This window comes from Pleurodeles waltl, chromosome 1_2 (assembly GCF_031143425.1).
Source record: "Pleurodeles waltl isolate 20211129_DDA chromosome 1_2, aPleWal1.hap1.20221129, whole genome shotgun sequence".
Classification (NCBI taxonomy): domain Eukaryota; kingdom Metazoa; phylum Chordata; class Amphibia; order Caudata; family Salamandridae; genus Pleurodeles; species Pleurodeles waltl.
The window spans coordinates 711,081,529-711,100,526 of NC_090437.1; the positions used below are offsets into that span (position 1 = coordinate 711,081,529).

The 18,998-nt window shown below is 48.6% G+C and overlaps 1 protein-coding gene across 1 annotated transcript in view; it reads right to left on the reverse strand.

The window, feature by feature from the left end:
• LOC138255249 (protocadherin-23-like) overlaps window positions 1-18,998 on the reverse strand; it is a 486,186-nt gene that overhangs the window by 83,990 nt on the left and 383,198 nt on the right. Inside the window, exon 15 of the mRNA XM_069205831.1 lies at window positions 12,742-12,880. Coding sequence (XP_069061932.1) covers window positions 12,742-12,880 — 139 coding nt within the window. The remainder of the gene's footprint in view (window positions 1-12,741; window positions 12,881-18,998) is intronic.

The window sequence follows — 18,998 nt, forward strand, 5'->3', positions numbered from 1 at the left end:
CTTAAAAAAAAAATATGTCATCACTATAATTATATGCATTCAGAAAAGGTTGTATGATGCTCCGTATGACATCTTGGTAAAGTTCTGTAGCAAATGACGTGCCAAAACTGAGGGCCTGATGTAGATATTGGTGTACGGGTTACTCTTTCACAATGGTGACGCATAACCCGTCAGCTGAAATCTAAATCCCATAAGATGTAATGGGATTTAGATTCCAGCAGTTGGGAAATCTGTCACCGTTGTGATGGAGTAACCTATCTGCCAATATCTAAATCAGGCCCTAAATCTCTTATACCAAAATAAACCAACATGAGTTGAAAAGGTTATGATATATCTGCAGCTGTCTTCAAGTTCTAACTGATGATAAGCTTATTTCAAATCAAGTCGGGAAAAGACCTTGGCACCACTGAATTGTATTATCATGTCAGCAATATGTAGTTTGGGATGATGTTCTCGTTCAATTGCTTTGTTTACCTGGTGCATGTCAATGCATATGCCCACAGCTCCTTCACTGTCCTTTTTATATACTACTATGATGGGAGAAACCCATGGCGTTGGACCAGTGGTATAGTAAATTTTTTGTGCTTGAAATATGATTCTAGTTCTTTTTCAAAAGCTTCTTATAAATGATAAGCACGTCAACTCTCTCTCTGAGCTACAGGATAGACATCCTCATTAATATGCAGCTTTACTTTCATAGGTGGTCATTACAACATTGGCGGTAAAAGCCGCCAATACACCGCCGCGACAGCGGAAATCCACCACAGCTATTTTGACCCACAGCACGGAATCCGCCAAAATTCAGACACCCACACAAGTCCGCCACACCAGAGGTCAGTGATAAACTGGCGAAAACAAATCCTCCACAGTCACGGCAACAGTAATACGCCCACACTATCACGACCAACGAATCCACGCGGCGGTCTTTCAACCTCTGTATTCCATTGGCGGTACACACCGCTGCGCTCAAAATACACACACACTTACAAAACACAACCACATTGGACAATTCGAAATACACACACCTGATACACATACACACACCACTCCCACACACCCAATACAATATAAAACACACACCCACATCACCCACAAATCCCTAGGACCACAATTACAGAGAGAAGGCCAGAGAGAGACACCACAATCAACAATACTAGCATCCACAGGCACACAACACCATCACCCACATAACTTCTACGCACCTCACACTACACACCACTACATATCAGCACACTTATCACCCCCCCCCACACATCACCTACACCACCCCATGGCACGGCAAAGACACCCCAGGTTCTCGGAGGAGGAGCTCAGGGTCCTGGTGGAGGAAATCGTCTGGGTAGAGCCACAGCTATTCGGAGCACAGGTGCAGCACACCACCATTGCAAGGAAGATGGAGCTATGGCGAAGAATAGTGGACAGAGTCAACGCAGTGGGACAGCACCCAAGAAATCGGGAGGACATCCGGAAGAGGTGGAACGACCTACGGCGGACGGTGTGTTCCGTGGTCTCAAGACACCACCTTGCGGTTCAGTGGACTGGCGGCGGACCCCCACCTCCTACCCCATAACTAACAACATGGGAGGAGCAGGTCTTGGCGATTCTGCATCCTTAGGGCCTCGCAGGAGTAGGTGGAGGAATGGACTCTGGTAAGTCAAATCTTAACTATTACATCCCCAACCCTCCCTGCATGCCAGCACAAATCCCCACCCTCACCCTCACCCCATCACTCTAACTCCTCACAAATGTCCCAACATCACAAACCACACATCCTAACACCAAGCCCTGCATGCAACAACAAAGCATGGACACCCATCACTAAAGCATGCCCACTGCACATACCCATACACCCCTCTAAACCATCATCACACAAGGTCCCACACAGGAATGCAAGCACTGGGGTACACGGTCACCCACCTATTGCACACCATGGCACACACAGATGTAATAAACATGCTTTTATACCCCTGCAGGACACCTACCCAACGTCACCGGACAGGAGGGTCCACACATGTCCACACCACCAACAGAAGAGGCCCACAGTGATAACAGAACCTCTGTCCAACAGGATCTAGATGACCAGCCCGGCCCATCGGGGAACTCTGGACATTCAGTTCCCCTCACCCAGTCCCAGGCCACCACAGACCTTCCCCCCTCTGGAAACACCAGCACAGCACCCACCCAGCGGGCCCATACCTACGTAGATTTTTTAAACACTTCTTCATCAAAGGTTTCTCAAAAACAGTCTATCACCCCAGGACACATCAATCAACAGTGTGTCCACCACTACAGGGCACCCAGGCTAACCCACCACCCCAACAACAACAGGGACCTGGGGGCAGTGGTAGTGGGCACACGGTCCAGGGGACGGAGGCCCAGGAACACAGGGGAACTGGGAGGGCTGCTGTGCGACAGGGGGCGGACAGGCCCAGGGAACCCACTCTCCACAAGGCCCTCTCCGACATCATTGGAGCCTACCACCACTCCCAGGAGACGATGGCAATGGTACTGGCCAAGTTTCAGGAGACCCAGCGGCTGCAGGAAGAACAGTATTCTGGCTTCAGGGAGGAACTCAGAGACATCAATTCCACCCTGGGCACCATTGTAGGGGTGCTGAAGGAAGTACTCAACACCAGGAGGGACACTGTTGCACTACAAGGGGCCCCTGACACTAGCATGGACGATGAACTGCCCACCACCTCCGCCGGCGCTAGTGGACTGGAGGCACCAGCACAGGACCACCACACCAGCACCCCACCCCCTGCAGAGAGAGAACCACCTCGCAAACGGTCCCTGAGATCCAGGACAAAGACAGAGAACGATGCCAAGACCCCCGCCAAGAAATGAGACCACCCTGAATGTCATCCTACTGTCCCACTTTGTCACCCTGTCCATACTTTAACTGCCCCAGCTCCACTTCCTATGCCAATTAGGGCAATGCACCTGTGAGACTAATAGACTGGACTCTGCCATGGAGATTCCTCTACCATCACCCCTCACCATTTTGCTACCCCCTCCAATATTGAGCATTTAAATAAACACCCTTAAAGCACAAAACAATCTGGAGTCAGTCTGTGATTTCGGAATAGTGTATTAGCAATTACTGCGGCAAAAAGCTCTTTCATTTGTAATGTCAACATACCCTATGTCACACAGCTATAGTCCATGAGGAATCAAAGCAGATGTTACACATTGGGACCCACATCTGTGAAATCGTAAGGCAGAGTGACAACTCAGTGACCATACACTGGGTGAAAACAACAGACAGTAGAGAGGTAGTAGTGTTTAAGTACATGTAGTAGGCAGGTTTGTATTCTTACCTGTGTTTCACTGGAGATATTGCTGGATCACTGAGTCCCTGTTGTCCATGTCTTCTTCTTCTGCTTCCTCGTCTTCACTGTCCACAGGCTCCACAGCTGCAACAACACCGCCATCTGGACCATCCTCCTGCAGAAAAGGCACCTGTCGTCGCAAGGCCAAGTTGTGAAGCATACAGCAGGCCAAGATGATCTGGCACACCTTCTTTGGTGAGTAGAATAGGGATCCACCTGTCATATGGAGGCACCTGAACCTGGCCTTCAGGAGGCCGAAGGTCCGCTCGATCACCCTCCTAGTTCGCCCATGGGCCTCATTGTAGCGTTCCTCTGCCCTGGAATTCCTCACTAGGGTCAGTACCCATGAGAGGTTGGGGTAACCAGAGTCACCTGCAAATGGCGAGGGACAACTGTTAGACACATACTAACCTGTAGGGATATCCCCAGACCCAGACAACCATTCCCACTGTCTTGCTTCCAGGTGCTCACCTAATAGCCACACACGGTGCCTCTGGAGTTGACCCATCACATAAGGGATGCTGCTATTCCGCAGGATGTAGGCGTCATGCACTGAGCCAGAGAACTTGGCACTCACATGGGAGATGTACTGGTCGGCCAAACATACCATCTGTACATTCATCGAATGATAACTCTTCCGGTTTCTGTACACCTGTTCACTCCTGTGGGGGGGGGACCAAAGCCACATGTGTCCCATCTATGGCACCTATGATGTTGGGGATATGTCCCAGGGCATAGAAATCACCTTTCCTGTAGGCAAATCCTCCACCTGAGGGAAAACGATGTAGCTCCGCATGTGTTTCAGCAGGGCAGACAACACTCTGGACAACACGTTGGAAAACATAGGCTGGGGCATCCCTGATGCTATGGCCACTGTTGTTTGAAATGACCCACTTGCAAGGGAATGGAGCACTGACAGCACCTGCACTTGAGGGGGGATTCCTGTGGGATGGCGGATAGCTGACATCAGGTCGGGCTCCTACTGGGTACACAGGTCCTGGATTGTGGCACGGTCAAGCCTGTATGTGATTATCACATGTCTTTCCTCCGTTGTCGACAGGTCCACCAACGGTCGGTACACCGGAGGATGCCGCCATCTCCTCACATGTCCCAGCGGACGGTGCCTATGAAGGACAACAGCGAGCACAGATTTAAACAACTCAGAGGTACGTACCCACAACTTACACAGAACACGAATCATAATCCAAAAAGAGGCCTGTGTGTGTGTTGAGGCTAGGCCTAGGTATGTGTGACGCAGTTAAAAATGAAGCCATGTGGGCCCCTGAAATGGCAGCTGCCTGACCTCTAAAGTGGGACAATGGGATGTGAGGTAACTCCGCTGGCGTTGTATACTGTCACGGTAGCCGGTCGAAGAAGGCGGTGCAATGCTGCATTGGTTAACATCGGACCCTAAGGGTCCCAGGAGCCAATGACGATGTACGCCGGCAGTGACGGTAAGCACCGCTGCGGACGTGACTGCCATTTTCTTTCTGTGCAATCACTAGATACCTGATCTTCGACAGGAGAGGACCTACAGTGCAAGTGCTGCTGTGACCTCGGTCTGGAAGAGAGAATGGCTCGAGTGTCTCGGGAAAGGGCCCCTGCCTTCACATCAGAGGAGTTGGAGAAACTCGTGGATGGGGTCCTCCCCCAGTACACACTACTCTAGGGTCCTCTAGACAAACAGGTAAGTACACTGGGAGCATGCTGAATGGGCTATGCCTGTGTGGAGAGGGGTGGATGTAGGAAGGAAGGGGGGAGAGTGCGGCGTGCATGAAACAACGGTGAGTGCATGTGCCACATGCCAAGGGTAGTGATGGGGGCCAATGACTGTGACGGTGCAGTTGGTAATAAGTTTCTCTTCCCCCCTGGGGGTCTACCACAGACGGAGCACCCACTGCCATAAAAGATGGGAGGACATTCGCTGCTGGAGCAAGAAGACGGCGGAGGCTCAGCTGGGGATGGCCTCCCAACGTGGAGGGGTGCCCGTCGCACCATGACCCCCCTGATGATCAGGATACTGGCGGTGGCGTACCCGGAGTTGGATGGGCGCTTGAGGGCATCACAGCAGCCACAAGGGGGTGAGTACACTCTCATCCTGCTGATTTTGCGCACAGTGCAGGGGTCTGGGTGGGGGAGGTGGGCTGTGGGTTTCCCTAGGCCAGGGCGAGTTCTGTAGGCAAGGTCCCTCCTTAAGGCAGGGCATGTGGCACCCCACCGCACCTCTGTAGAGTGCCAAGTACACCTAGTCATGCCCCTGTGTCATCCATGTGTGCAGATGTCGTCCTTAGCCTAGTGGGCCATTTCCCAGGAATTGAACAGTGGAGGCCAAGAGCGCGGCGTAGTGCAGGGGGCTTGTGTGTCTGTTGTGTCCGCCAACGGTAGCGGTAATGCATGCACTCAACATGTCTTTCTTCTGTCGTCTTTCCCCTTTTTGTGGGCTCCCTGTTCTTGTGTGCATTAGCATCATCAGGCGGAGGAGCAGTGGCACCGGAGCACGAGGGGGCTGCATCCCACATGTCCATGGAGGGCCACACTACGGACTCGGACTTCCCCAGTGGGATGGAGGGCGAGGGGAGCTCCACGACGGGGACAGGAGCTGAGACCAGCGACACAGACTCGTCCTCTGATGGGAGCTCCCTTGTGGTGGCGGCAACATCTGTGGCCCCCCCATCTACAGGTACAGCCGCCACCCCCCTTCCAGAACCGCCCTCCCAGCAGCCCCTGAGTGTTTGCCCGTGCCCGCTCACCCAGGAGGGTGGGCATCACCTTCGCCCCAGGCACCTCAGCCGCTGCCCCAGTCACCCCTGCTGCCCTCAGTGAGGAGGCCAATGACCTCCTCAGGTCCTCACTGTTGGTCAGTCTACCATTTTGAATGCCAACCAGGGTGTAGAAAGGCAGTGACAACAAACCAATGCATTCCTGGAGGGCATTCATTCTGGTCAGGCAGCCCTTCCGCGAGCTTTTCAGACTCTGGCCTCTGCACTGATGGCAGCCATTAACCCTGTGTCTAGCCTCCCCCCTCCAACTTCCTCCACCCCGACCCAATCCCCTGTACCCCAGCCTATCCCAAGCACACCTCTAGACCAGCATGCACACACGTCAACACACAAGGGAAGCTCAGGCAAACATAAGCACCACACATCCCACATGCACTCACGCAAGCATCAGACACATGCAGACACACCAACTTCCACTGCCTCCACTGTGTCCCCCCCTCCTCCTCGTCTCCCTCCTCCCTTCCAGTCTTGTCTACACTCACACCTGCATGCACTACCTCTACAGCCACTACTGCCATCACCAGCACACCCACCACCACACCCCACTCACGTGCAGTCACCACCCCACTACCATTCACACGTCCCCTGTGTCCTCTCCCAGTGTGTCTGTGATGCCCCCTCCCAAGATACACAAACGCAGGCACACACCCACCCAACAGCCATCCACCTCACGACAGCCTCCAGCGCATGCACCTTCACCCAAAGTCAGCAAACGAACGCCTCCTACAACCACAACTTCTTGCTCCACTCCCAAACCCCCTCCAGCTACCCGTCCCAGTGTCTCCCAAAAACTTTTCCTTTCCAACCTTGACCTCTTTCCCACTCCTCCCGCACCCCTTCCGTCTCCTAGGTCCCGAACTAGCACCTCAGCCACAACATCTCTGGGACCAGTGGTGCCTGTAGTCACCGGAATCTAGAGTGCACCAGCCACCAGGGCAGCCAGTGTGGCACGGAGCCACAGCACAGACAGTCCCCCACCTGTGAAGCATCAGAAGTTGGCCAGTGCCCGGCGGGAGAGGGGGAAGACTCCAGCCACAAAAGCCACTCCCAGGGGTCCCAGTGGGAGTGTGGAGTCAGCTGCGACACCTTCCAAGGTGGGGAAGGGCCACAAGAAACCAGGAAAGTCTGGGAAGAGCAGCGCGGCGGAGGACACCGCCATCATCCTCGCTGCCCAGGAGACCACAGCCATCATCCCCGCTGACCAGGAGGCCACAGCCATCATCCCCGCTGACCAGGAGGCCACAGCCATCATCCCCGCTGGGACAGAGAGGACCGCCTGCACAAGCCCCGCTGGGCTAGAGAGGACCGCCAGCACAAGCCCCGCTGGGCTAGAGAGGAATGCCAGCACAAGCCCCGCTGGGCTAGAGAGGACCACCAGCACAAGCCCCGCTGGGACAGAGAGGACCGCCAGCACAAGCCCCGCTGGGTTAGAGAGGCCGCCAGCACAAGCCCCGCTGGGACAGAGAGGACTGCCAGCACCAGCCCCGCTGGGACAGAGAGGACCGCCAGCACAAGCCCCGCTGGGACATAGAGGACCGCCAGTACAAGCCACGCTGGGCCATGGACGACCGCCAGCACAAGCCCCGCTGGGCCATGAAGGACCACCAGCACAAGCCCCGCTGGGCCATGAAGGACCACCAGCAGCTGAGTCACTGCAAAGGAGCCCGCCATTCCATCCACTACCTCTGTCCTTAGCAGGATGAAGCACTCTGGGCACAATGCCCCCTCCAGAACCAGTGGAGAGATCCATCCACTACCTCTGGCCTTAGCAGGATGAAGCACTTTGGGCACAATGCCCCCTCCAGAACCAGTGGAGAGATCCATCCACTACCTCTCTCCTTGGCAGGATGAAGCACTCTGGGCACAAGCCCCCCTCCAGAACCAGTGGAGAGATCCATCCACTACCTCAGTCCTTGGCAGGATGAAGCGCTCTGGATACAATGCCCCCTCCAGAACCAGTGGAGAGATCCATCCACTACCTCTGTCCTTAGCAGGATAAAGCACTCTGGGCACAAGGCCCTCTCCAGAACCAGTGGAGAGATCCATCCACTACCTCAGTCCTTGGCAGGATGAAGCACTCTGGGCACAATGCCCCCTCCAGAACCAGTGGAGACTGTTATCCACTTGAGAGACTGTGGCTTTACACTCCCCAGGATTGAACAGTGGGCAACCCACCCACTGTAGAGACTTGAGAGACTGTGGCTTTGCACTCCCCAGGATTGAACAGTGGGCAACCACCCACTGTATAGACTTGAAAGACTGTGTCTTTGCACTCCCCAGGATTGAATAGTGGGCATGTGGCTATCTCGTGGATTTGGCTCTGTGCACTCAACAGGCTGAGGTGCCCCCCCTTTCCCTCCCCCTGAGGTGCCTGTTTTCTTGCTCTCTGATGCCCCTGCAGTGTTCTCTCCGTCATGGTCGGAGATCTTGTGTGGGCCTCGCCCACACCATGTGGGCCCAGTGTTCCACTGACTTAACTGGAGCACTACCTGCACTACTATGCTTGGTGTATATTTTGTTAATGGTGTACATATATATTTTTGCATACTTGCTTTTAATATATTACAATGGTTACACTCATTTCCTTTTGTCTTTGCATTCTTCTGGGGGGACGGGGTGTGTGACTATCATATATTAATATGTATTAGTGTGTGTGTTGTAGTGGGTGAGCGTGGGGGTGGGAGTGTTGCGTGTTGCATGTGTGTGTGTCTGTTTTTTCCCTCCCCTCTCCCCTGTGTCGTAGGTGCAGTACTCACCGTGGTCTTCGCCGCCGGCGTTCGTGCTCCTGGTAGAGGAGCAGGAAGACTATCGCAGGGAGAATTTGGAGTTCCGGCTCTATGGTGTCCTAGTTCCTCGTGAGGTGTGTAGAGGTGTGCGTTTTCCCTTCGGAATCCTGTTTCCGCCGTGGTTTTATCCACGGTGGATCCGCCCCGGAAAAGGTGGCTGATTGGTAGGTTGTGATACTGTGGGCAGTACTTTGTCCTCCGCCTGTCTGTTGGCGGAGACCGCTGCGCTGTTTGTCTGTACCGCCGTAGCGGTCGGAGTGTTAAAGTGGCTGTCTTTGTTGGCAGTTTCCGCCACGGTCGTAATTGCTAAATTTTTATCGCCGGCCTGCTCTAACACCGACCGCCAGGGTTGTAATGACCACCATAGTCTTTAACTTTCCTAAACAATGAAGGGAATTGACTTACTAATTTTTGAAGAGCAATCATGTTGTGATTCACCTAAATTAGTCCCATGTCAGCAGCCGTATTGAAGCTAAGCAAGAAGGTAATTGCCGCTGTACCTTGACGCACATGGATCTGTGCTTGTACTTTTGTTTTCTTATGTTGCACTGTCGCTATAAGCGATCCTCAACTCCTTAGGGGTGTCTATGCAGTCCAAGTGTACACTTTGGTCTTTGACCGCGTCAGCAACAGTAACAAATACAGTTCATTGCACTTTTCCTTCTGCATTATATTTATTGATGCACCACTATTGATAATGAAAGGTACTGAACATCCGTTTATTTTCAATGTAATCTTAGTGCAGTCTTTATATGATTTCCTTGCCTTGCATCAACATTTCTTTGACTGACTTTTCTCCTCACAGGCGACCAGTCTGACAAGGGCACACTTTTCTGACATGGTGCAAGACTTAGTTGATGATCGACTTTGTTTAGCATCTATTTGCCTCAACTGACACTTGACCTTGTGGCCGATCATCAAATGTTGCTTCTAGAAAGTTCTCACTGTCATATTGTCTTTGTGCTGTGACACACTTACTTTTTCATTCGCTCTTCACATTGTGACGAAAGGGTTCTCCTTACCACAGCCTTTGCATATCTGACCAATGGAAGGGCAATTTCCTTCATGTGGAAACGCATAACCATATCTGGAACACAACTTCTTTTCACGTGTGGACATCACTTTGTGTCCTTAACTTTTTTGTTGTGAATTACTTTCACACTCATGACTGACTTGCTCTGGGTACCGCCGGCCTCCATGTTGGCAGTTTGTCTTTCAGCGTGTTCCTTAGCTCTGGCAGCCATCAACACTTGCTCTAGACTAAGGGGCAGATTTATGAAAAGTGGTGCTGCACCTAATGCAGCGCCACTTTTCTTGCACCCCTTATCACTACCCTTAACGCCACCTTGAGCACGCTGAATTTAAAATACGGTGCACCATGGTGGCAGTCAAGGGTACTGTCATCATCATTTTCTATGCTAGTCCAGCGCTTTGCAGTATTAGCATCAGAAATGTTGACGCTAATCCTCCGAAGCACATACAGGCCTACTGAAAACAATGGGAGCCTCCCTTTACCACCTGCTCTTAGCAGGCATTAAAAATGCAGATAAAAATGATGTAATTAAATCTCTTAGATTTCAATGAGCCATTTTTTCGGGCCCCATAGCACTGGAATGCTCACCTTGCATAGATTATGCCTGGTGCTGGCATAACGGGGTGCAAAGAGTTACAAAGTGGCACAATGCAGGCATTGCGCCACTCTGTAAATGTGGTGCAGCGTATTTGGCCTTCAAACACCACATTAGCATAAAAAGTGATGCTAATGTGGCGTTGGTATGGCACTAGACCCTCTTAAATCTGGGTCTGAGAGGTACTCTCAGCATTCGTCATCTGAATGATTCAGACAAGCATCCACTGATCACTCTGCATGTTTGAGTGTGCTGAGTCATTCCACAAATTCATCAATTGTTTCACCAACTCTTTGATGTTCTTGACTGAAAACAACAGTTAGTAATGGATTGACCTTGAGATTAAACATATTCTTAATCTGACAGTATATGACTTCTTTGTCAGTTTTTGGCATTTTTTTTATGACTTCTTTTACACTATCACTAGCAAGATTTTAAAGATATTTAATAATCTTCCTTGTATCAGTCTCTTCAAGTGCATCAATGAAATCCTCAAAAAACCTGTTCCAGTCAGTCCACCTATCACTAATATTTAGCTTCTTGGTGGTATTGAAAGGTGTTGGTGATTTCAGGAAGGCAGCAGATTTTTAGACTAGTGTGGAATTTACTGATGTCTGGATTGAAGCTCTTCCTGGCCTCTCTGACTGTAAACCAGGATCAGTTCCATTTGTGCCCCTGACTTGCAATTGGGCATGCCTCCGGGTCATCCTTGATAGACTCCATCAGCTGAATGAACTTTTGATAAGTTCCTGGCTACCGTAGATATGGACCTCTCCGCTAGCACAACCCCGGCACTATTCTTAGGGCCACCTTCAACTGGGGTGTGATGACTGCTTATCGGACTCAGTAACGTATCTATTTTATTCCTTTTACACTTCAGTTTGTGTTTTCTTACACTTGGTTCATCTCTGCTTTGCAGCATTATTTGGTAATTGATAATTGTCTTTAACTGTGCTGTATAATTGTGGTTGAATCCATCTTTAGTGTTTACACGCTGTATACTGTATACCTTTATTTTGCGTAGTGACACAGTACCTTTTTGTAGAATCTTGGTCGTACTTTCTTGACCAACCATGCGTGGACTGGAGTTGTGCTTTGACTCCACATACGCCATCTGTTGACTCTACACTTTGTCAAAGGCACAGGTGGCCTGCGCAAGCAGTTAGCTTGGACCACAGCAAACCCTCCAGGACAGCACTTTCTTCTTCAGGTTATTTATGCCCTATATGTGCCAGTTGTTGCATCCTCCCAAGCCTGGTACCCCCTGAATGACTAGGCCACACATGGAGTTGTATATCACATGTCTTTATTCCCCTCCATGTACCTGTGAACTCCAGCATTCTAAACCAAGCCTTCATTACATTCTATTCTAGCAATTACCTCACACTGGTATGGGAGCCAGAAAGGTTTCACTCTAAATCATGCAAGACACTACATAAACCAGCAGAGGAGAGTACTTTGGGGCCTACTAAATATATCAAATCAAAGCAATGGGCTTCAGTACACAGGAAGTCTTCTACTAACTGGCAGGAATTAACATTCTCTCTCTCTCCTTCTAATCTCACTCATCTTCTCCTTCTATTCTCTCTTTCTCTGTCCTGCACTCTGCCTTGCTTTTTCTCTCCACTTTCTCTCTTTATTGTTCTTCTCCTTCACTTTGTCTCACTTTCTAATCTCTCCTTTGTTTCTCTCGCCTCCATTCTCTCTCACCTTTATTCTCCCTGCTCTGCATTCTTCCTCCCTCCTCCATTCTCTCTCACTCTGAGACTCCTGTCCATTCTTTCTATCTCTCCTTTCCCTGGCTCGCTCCCCTCCGCCAATAGTTGTAGCATTAATACGCTAACACATGAAAACAGCATTTTCATATGCCTGTGTGTCTATGCCTTTCCATGCATTAGCACAAGAATGCCAATCCTGTTGGCTTTACCAATATATTTTAATATCACCCATAACTTAAGTGCACGCAAAGTCTACATATCTATTGGCGATTGTTCACTCTTACACCATACGTACACAAATAACTGCGTAGCTCCTTTTTTTTAGATTCATGCATAATTTACACGTGACTTTTTGTGAATCTAACTCCGATTTTGTCAAGAAGCACCTTTATCAATCAGATGTTGTGGCGCAGGTTGCGCAAACCTCAACAATTTGGACACTGTGCAGTAACACTGTGTGAGGTGGTGACAAAAACTCTCGAACTACAGTAACTCACCGTTAATGGGATTAATTGAGAAGTCGTGGAGAGGTGCAAGTATTCGGTAGGAAATCATCCCGTTCTCCCTCGAGTCCTCGTCTGTGGCAGACACGGTCAGAACAGAGGTGTGCACAGGTGCCAGCTCGGACAGCATAACCTGCAAAGTTAAAATACAGACATCAACGTGAGCAGCACCGGAGGTCTGAGGCTGAAAGAAGACCAGCCCACACATTTTAGACCTAATTCTTTCATTCCAGAAACCAGATATACAGTCCTTTCTTGAAACTGCTTGTAGTCGTTGATCTTTTTAAGCTCAAACAACCTTGCAGGCTTAAGATACTAAAATAACACTTTCAAATGTTCCAGATTTCAAACTGTTCGTTCTGTTTTATTAACAATATCAATTTCAGATTTCCCTTTAAAACAGTTCTGCTTCCAGAAAATGTCAGCGAGTAAGGTGATATTCACTGTCTCCCCGAACACTAATGGAAGCAAGACTTTGCACAGCATCCAAGCCAAGAGCCTCTCCTCTCTCCAGCGCTGGCTGACATTTCACTTGCACTGCAAGTAATGTGTCTGGAGGAACCTTAATTCGCTCAAGTCAAGAGTTCGATTACAGATTTGTGAACTTGCTGTGCTGCGTCACAGGGAAAGGGCAGGAATGCACCATATTTAAGGCAATACTATGCATACCTGTCCTTTCCACTGTGCTGGCACATAATGAGATACCTAGCTCCAACGCAGGCACCCTTGCACCATGGTACAGGGGTGCCTGTGTTGCATGCAGGATTGTTATTGTGCAGGAAGTGACACCAAAACAATCCTGAGAGGCCTTTTCCTCTTTATATGGGTGCTGCCCCCCCCCCCTTGCAACAGGAGAAAAGTCCTTGTTTGTCAGGGCCAATGATTGTCTGTTTTTCATGAACAAATTTTGAGTGCTTGTGTAAAATAAAAAAAATAAAAAACTATTGAGTGGCTAAAAAGCAAGGTACCTGCTCAGCATACATGAGTGCCTAAAGTGCATTTGCCATCCCAGCAAATTTACTGATGGCTTAGAGGTCTCTACCAGTCAGGTGGGACTCTTGAGACACAATGGATAGTCCTTCTCCTGGGGGGTGCTACGAGGGCCTCTATTGACCTGAAAGGCTGGCTGGCCATCCACCAGGATCTGTTTTATCCACTAACATGTTTTACTCCTTTTCCAACATTGGTGTATTAATGAAGGTAACTACTACTCCTTGTTTTGAACAAATTCTGATTGACCTATGCAAGTTACCCCTTAAATTGATATGCTGTTCTGATAGTTCTAGGAATCCCATTACCAAAGTTTGCTTGCATCTGACAGGAAGCTACAAACAATCTGCTAGTCTTAATTTCATCAGCATATAAAACACCCTAGGAAATAAAATAAAAAAAAGTTAATCCCATGAGGGAAATAAATACACAGGTTTGGGAGACTTTTGTTAACATTCTTATCTCTACATTTCCAACCAAACTCCCTTCAAAGCAAGGACGCAGTCCAACAGAAGCAGAGTGGTTCCCTCCACAACTGCTGCAAAAGAAAAGGCAACTTAATAGGTAGATGGATGCTCTTGGCGAAAAAATAGTCTAACAATGAAGCCAGAACTATGCTTATCACAATGAGGCAAGCCCACATAAAAGCCATATCACAGCACAAAATATCTACTTTACAAAGGTTTAGACCAAACTGTTCTATGTGAGCAATCAAAAAAATTGCAAAGCATTTTGGGAAAAGATCAACAAACTAAGGAATGGAATTCAAGGTCACAACACTGCCAGCATCACAGGGGCTGACTAGACCACTCACACAACCCCAGTTTATGCTTCAGAGAATCCTGGCCAGCTATCGAGCACACAAGCTGAACTCCATAGGCTGAACGCCTCCAAGTACAACACCTCTATGCTGTCCGGCCTTCAGCAATTATTACAATCGATCTCAATCCAACTTGGCTCACTCTAATTACAAAGCCATCAGCTGTCTACGTACCCCACCACGTGCCCCCTGCTTGTCCATCAGGGGAGTCCGTACCCATTTCAGCTCAATGCCCTGTTGAACCATTGAAAAGGATTAGGTCCGAAGGGCGCCTGGACCTAATGGCCTGGTAAGTGCTTTATTTAAAAGAGATCCCTTATTTTGGGCCACTAGCCTATCACCTTTGTTTAATCATGCTTTTCTTAGGAACACCATTCCAGTATCTTGGCATGGTGGCATACTCCACCCAATTTACAAATCAAGTGCACATGCCATCCCTGAAAATTACAGATTAATTGTGATCATTGATATGGAAGAAAAGCTTTATGCCTCAAAATTGTTGGAGGGTTGGGTTAACAAGGCAAACATAATTCCAAAAACCCAGAATGGCTTCAGAGCTGGCAAGAATACAGCAACACATTTTCTGGCAGTTACTATTCTTGCAGAAAAGGCAAAAGCAAAAAATAGCAAACATTTTGCCTCCTCTCTCGATCTGAACTCGACCTTTAATATGATGTCAAGGGGGCCCCTTTGTAAAATAATGGCTCAGTGTGGGGTGCCACCCAATCTCCTGTGTGCAATCTTCAACTTATACATTGACATCTGGGTACAAACTAAGGTGAGCAATGGCTTGTGAACCACACGTAAGATCGGCACCCAAACAGGCCAGAAGCATGGGTGCATCCTGGCACCATGCCTATTTAACATTTACATGACCAACCTTGGTAGTCAGCTAGCCCAAATGGTGAGCGATCCCACCAAACTCCTCAGGAACAACTATGATGCCTCCAACATGCGGCTGACATAGTTTTGCTTAGCCAAACACCACTTAGTTTGCAGCGCTTCATTGATCAATTGATGGGATGCACTCAAAACCTGCGGCTGGAATTAAACCAAAACAAAACCAAAGTGGTATGCTTCTTAAATTCCTCCTCCAAGACAAAGATTGTGAACACCTGGCAGGCAAACAGCCAACCACTAGAAGTATCTAGGTGCATGCTTGGACTCTCACCTATCATTCAGAGAGCACCTTTCATCTGGAAGAGCAACAGTAAACAATTTCTTCTTTGCATTCAAATTGTTAAATACAAATCTACGCAGCACCAAGTACCATTATTTGTTTCAGTTCATCAGTGCAAAGTTCTTGCAATCCATCACTTACAGTTCTGAACTGCTGAAGGGGAGAGATGCAACCACCTTAAATTCACTCCTGTCACCCCTTTTCAAAAAGCTATTTGCTTTACCACAACACAGCTTGTAATCCCAAGTCAAACTAGTGTTTGGCCTCTTCCACCAGGGACCAGTGAGGACTGGGGCTCTTGCCAAATTGTGCTGGAAGCTTAGTTCAGCCCCCTCAGTTTCAGTGGTGTCCCTGTGTTGGCTGGAAATGTAGAAGCAGCCTAATTGTAAATCCTCATCGCCCACTGCTTTACAACAAGCCATTCAAGCTTCAAATTAGAGGAAGCCTGGAATACAATGATGGAATATGCTGCCTTCAAATGAGTTACCAACAAAGCCGGTAAGCTCCAATCACAAATCCTAGACAAGACAGAGTTCACTCACAAACGGCAACCGTGGGCAGTTCTGCCATCATATACTGTATGGGACCCACTGCCATATTTGGTCACTCCTTTTTCCCCAGCCGTGAAACATGCTCTGTTGCTCATTCACCTCAGCATATTGCTATCAAAGGACTTGGGGCCAGATGTAGCAAAGTTTTTTCCTCTTATTCTGTGTCTATGGGAAAAAGTGTTTGTACATATAGCCCTTGGTCCCTACTTGGAAGCAGTCCTGGTACAACAACCACTGGATGTGGATATATCCAAGAGAGGATGCTCCTCCTAATCTGCGTTTGCCCAGGTCTCTTATCTCTTAGGTGAAAATTGCTTCAACAAGATTTAAGAGTCCTGTCATCTCGCAGTTATCGCACCTTTAAATGGCAGTCAATCCATTTGTAATGTAAGGCAAGTAGGTCCTATCTTATGCATCCAAGCAGCAGGAATAGCCATAACCTCTCAGACACCAGCATTTCCATCAATGTGCCAGCACTTTATTGAGCCACAATAAAATTACACTACTGCTCGTAGCTGTTTTAAATGGCCCACAATTGAACAATATTGAAAGGCAGCTAGGTATGCGTATTTAAATAGCTGGCACATTAAGAAACTCCTTTGACCTTAAAGTGCCTCAAGACCGTTCACTGGCCCAGGAGAGGACTGGTTGTGCCACTTACTTGTATGCACCAGCACTTTATTGAGCCACAATGAATTTATCGTACCTTTCACAGCTGTTTTCATAACGTATTATGTAGTAACCCAATCCGGAGCCCTCTCATAATGTGCCCCATTTAAAAGTAATCTTCCCAGACAACACGTCCTGCTTCTCTGTACCGTTGTCATTGACAACTCTCAAAAGAGGGACACACGATCCTCGAGGCTGTTTATTTTATTACCATTAGGACTGGACTGCTTAGTTCCTTCCACTTTGTCTTTAGGATCATTAGTTGGAACCATGACAAAAGAGGGTGTTTGTTTGTTTTTGCTAGTCGAAGTCTATTTTATTTTTTGTTGTTTTGCTTTTAAAATTATATTTTTGGATATATACAGTCACAGCTTGCGGAGGGAAAAGTGGCTGGGTGGCACGGCGTGTGGTGGAGGAAAAGGACAAACAAAAAAATATTAATTAAAAAAAGCAGACCTTCTTCACCACCTCCGCCACACCGCTCCTTGGTCTTCACAGCAGGCACAGGCTCCCAGCTTGCCCTGCGGCCAATCCTAACACTGCTTTCATGTTGCTGGCAGCACGAAAGCAGCATTAGGATTGGCCGAAGTGCCCTGGCTTGGAGCTCCGGGGCAGAGTGGGAGCGTCTGCCTGCTGTCTCCAACTCAGCAACACAGTGCCGGGTTGGTGAGAGCCCCGTGTGCATGTGTGTTTGGCCGGCCAGAGACAGCCAGTTAAACATACATGTGCAGTGAGAGGAGTGCTGTGCACTCCCCTTCTTTTCCTGTCACACCCCATGGTCCAGTCCCTTTTACATTAAAACGATAATAAACACAGTTTGTTATGGCCTTATTGTAAAAGGTTTGCAGCTGCTGCTGCTGGGGGTGGGTGACAGGAGGAGAGGGGGGCTGGCGGAGGAGCCGCCGCTAGATGTGTGTCCTGTAATTATTTTAATTAATCAAGCAAGAAAGTTTACTTGACTCTTGCGAAATTAAAGGGTCTAACGTTGGATAATTTGACAGTGGGGCCTGTCAACCATTAAAATCGAGGGTGTTCCCTCTTTCTTTTGTCACGCATGCGCGCACACCCACACACAAACACACACACACCCCTGCTAATTTCTAACTGTACTGTTCATCATCTGCTGGAGCCCAAAATGATGACGTCTCCTCTTATTACAAAAGATGATTACTGGGAATTCTATTTGGCCTCTGCAAAAGAATAACACTCTTGTTAATTTTGATTTTCATACCCACGGAGCATGAAATCATTTTTGTTAGGCTGCCAAGCTTGTCGGGGCAACCTCTGTTTTGGGCAATCGACTGTCTGTATTTCCCAGAATTTAACATGCTTTTTATTGTGCTGTTTTTCATTGCTCTGTGTATTGTCTCTGCAATTAACTGCCATTTAACAAAATTACATATTTTTTAACAAACAGCATTGCAATGTTGTAACAAAATCATTCCACGCTTTCAGAGTAATTAGCAGCCCGTACTGCGCAAACATTTGGCTAAGGGTTTGTGAACTAGTCTCTTCTCATCTAGGTCACTGGTTAACGCACGGCAAGGTCAATAAAGACTCCAGCTCATTACCGCCGAGGTTCTGAGGGCTATGAAGAAGGAAGAATGGGCCTCAGTACACTTCTCGGTTGGCAGGTGCCTGCGTCACCACAAACACAATTACAAGTGACGTCACGGTTGGCATTCTCTCTGTTGTTGGCTCTGGAAGGGAGCTACGCTCTCGTAGTCTGTGATCTGTCCATTCAGCCAAGGCCTGAGGAACTCTGGCGGGGCAAAAAACGGACACTTGCACGTCGTGTCATGCACGTAATCTCACCATTGACTTGTTTTGATGCTTGATTTTGTGCCTGTTCGTAGGTACTAGAGGCCACTCATACGCATTCAGTTTCTTGTATACTTTCTAATGAAAGACCAAGGTGACCTAGCAGGTTTTGGGATTAACTAACCTAGGTGTACATAAGGATGTTGTAAAACGTGCAGGGGTTATATGACTTTGCAGAGGTACAAGGCTGTAGGCCAAGTTACTTTATAATACACTGGAA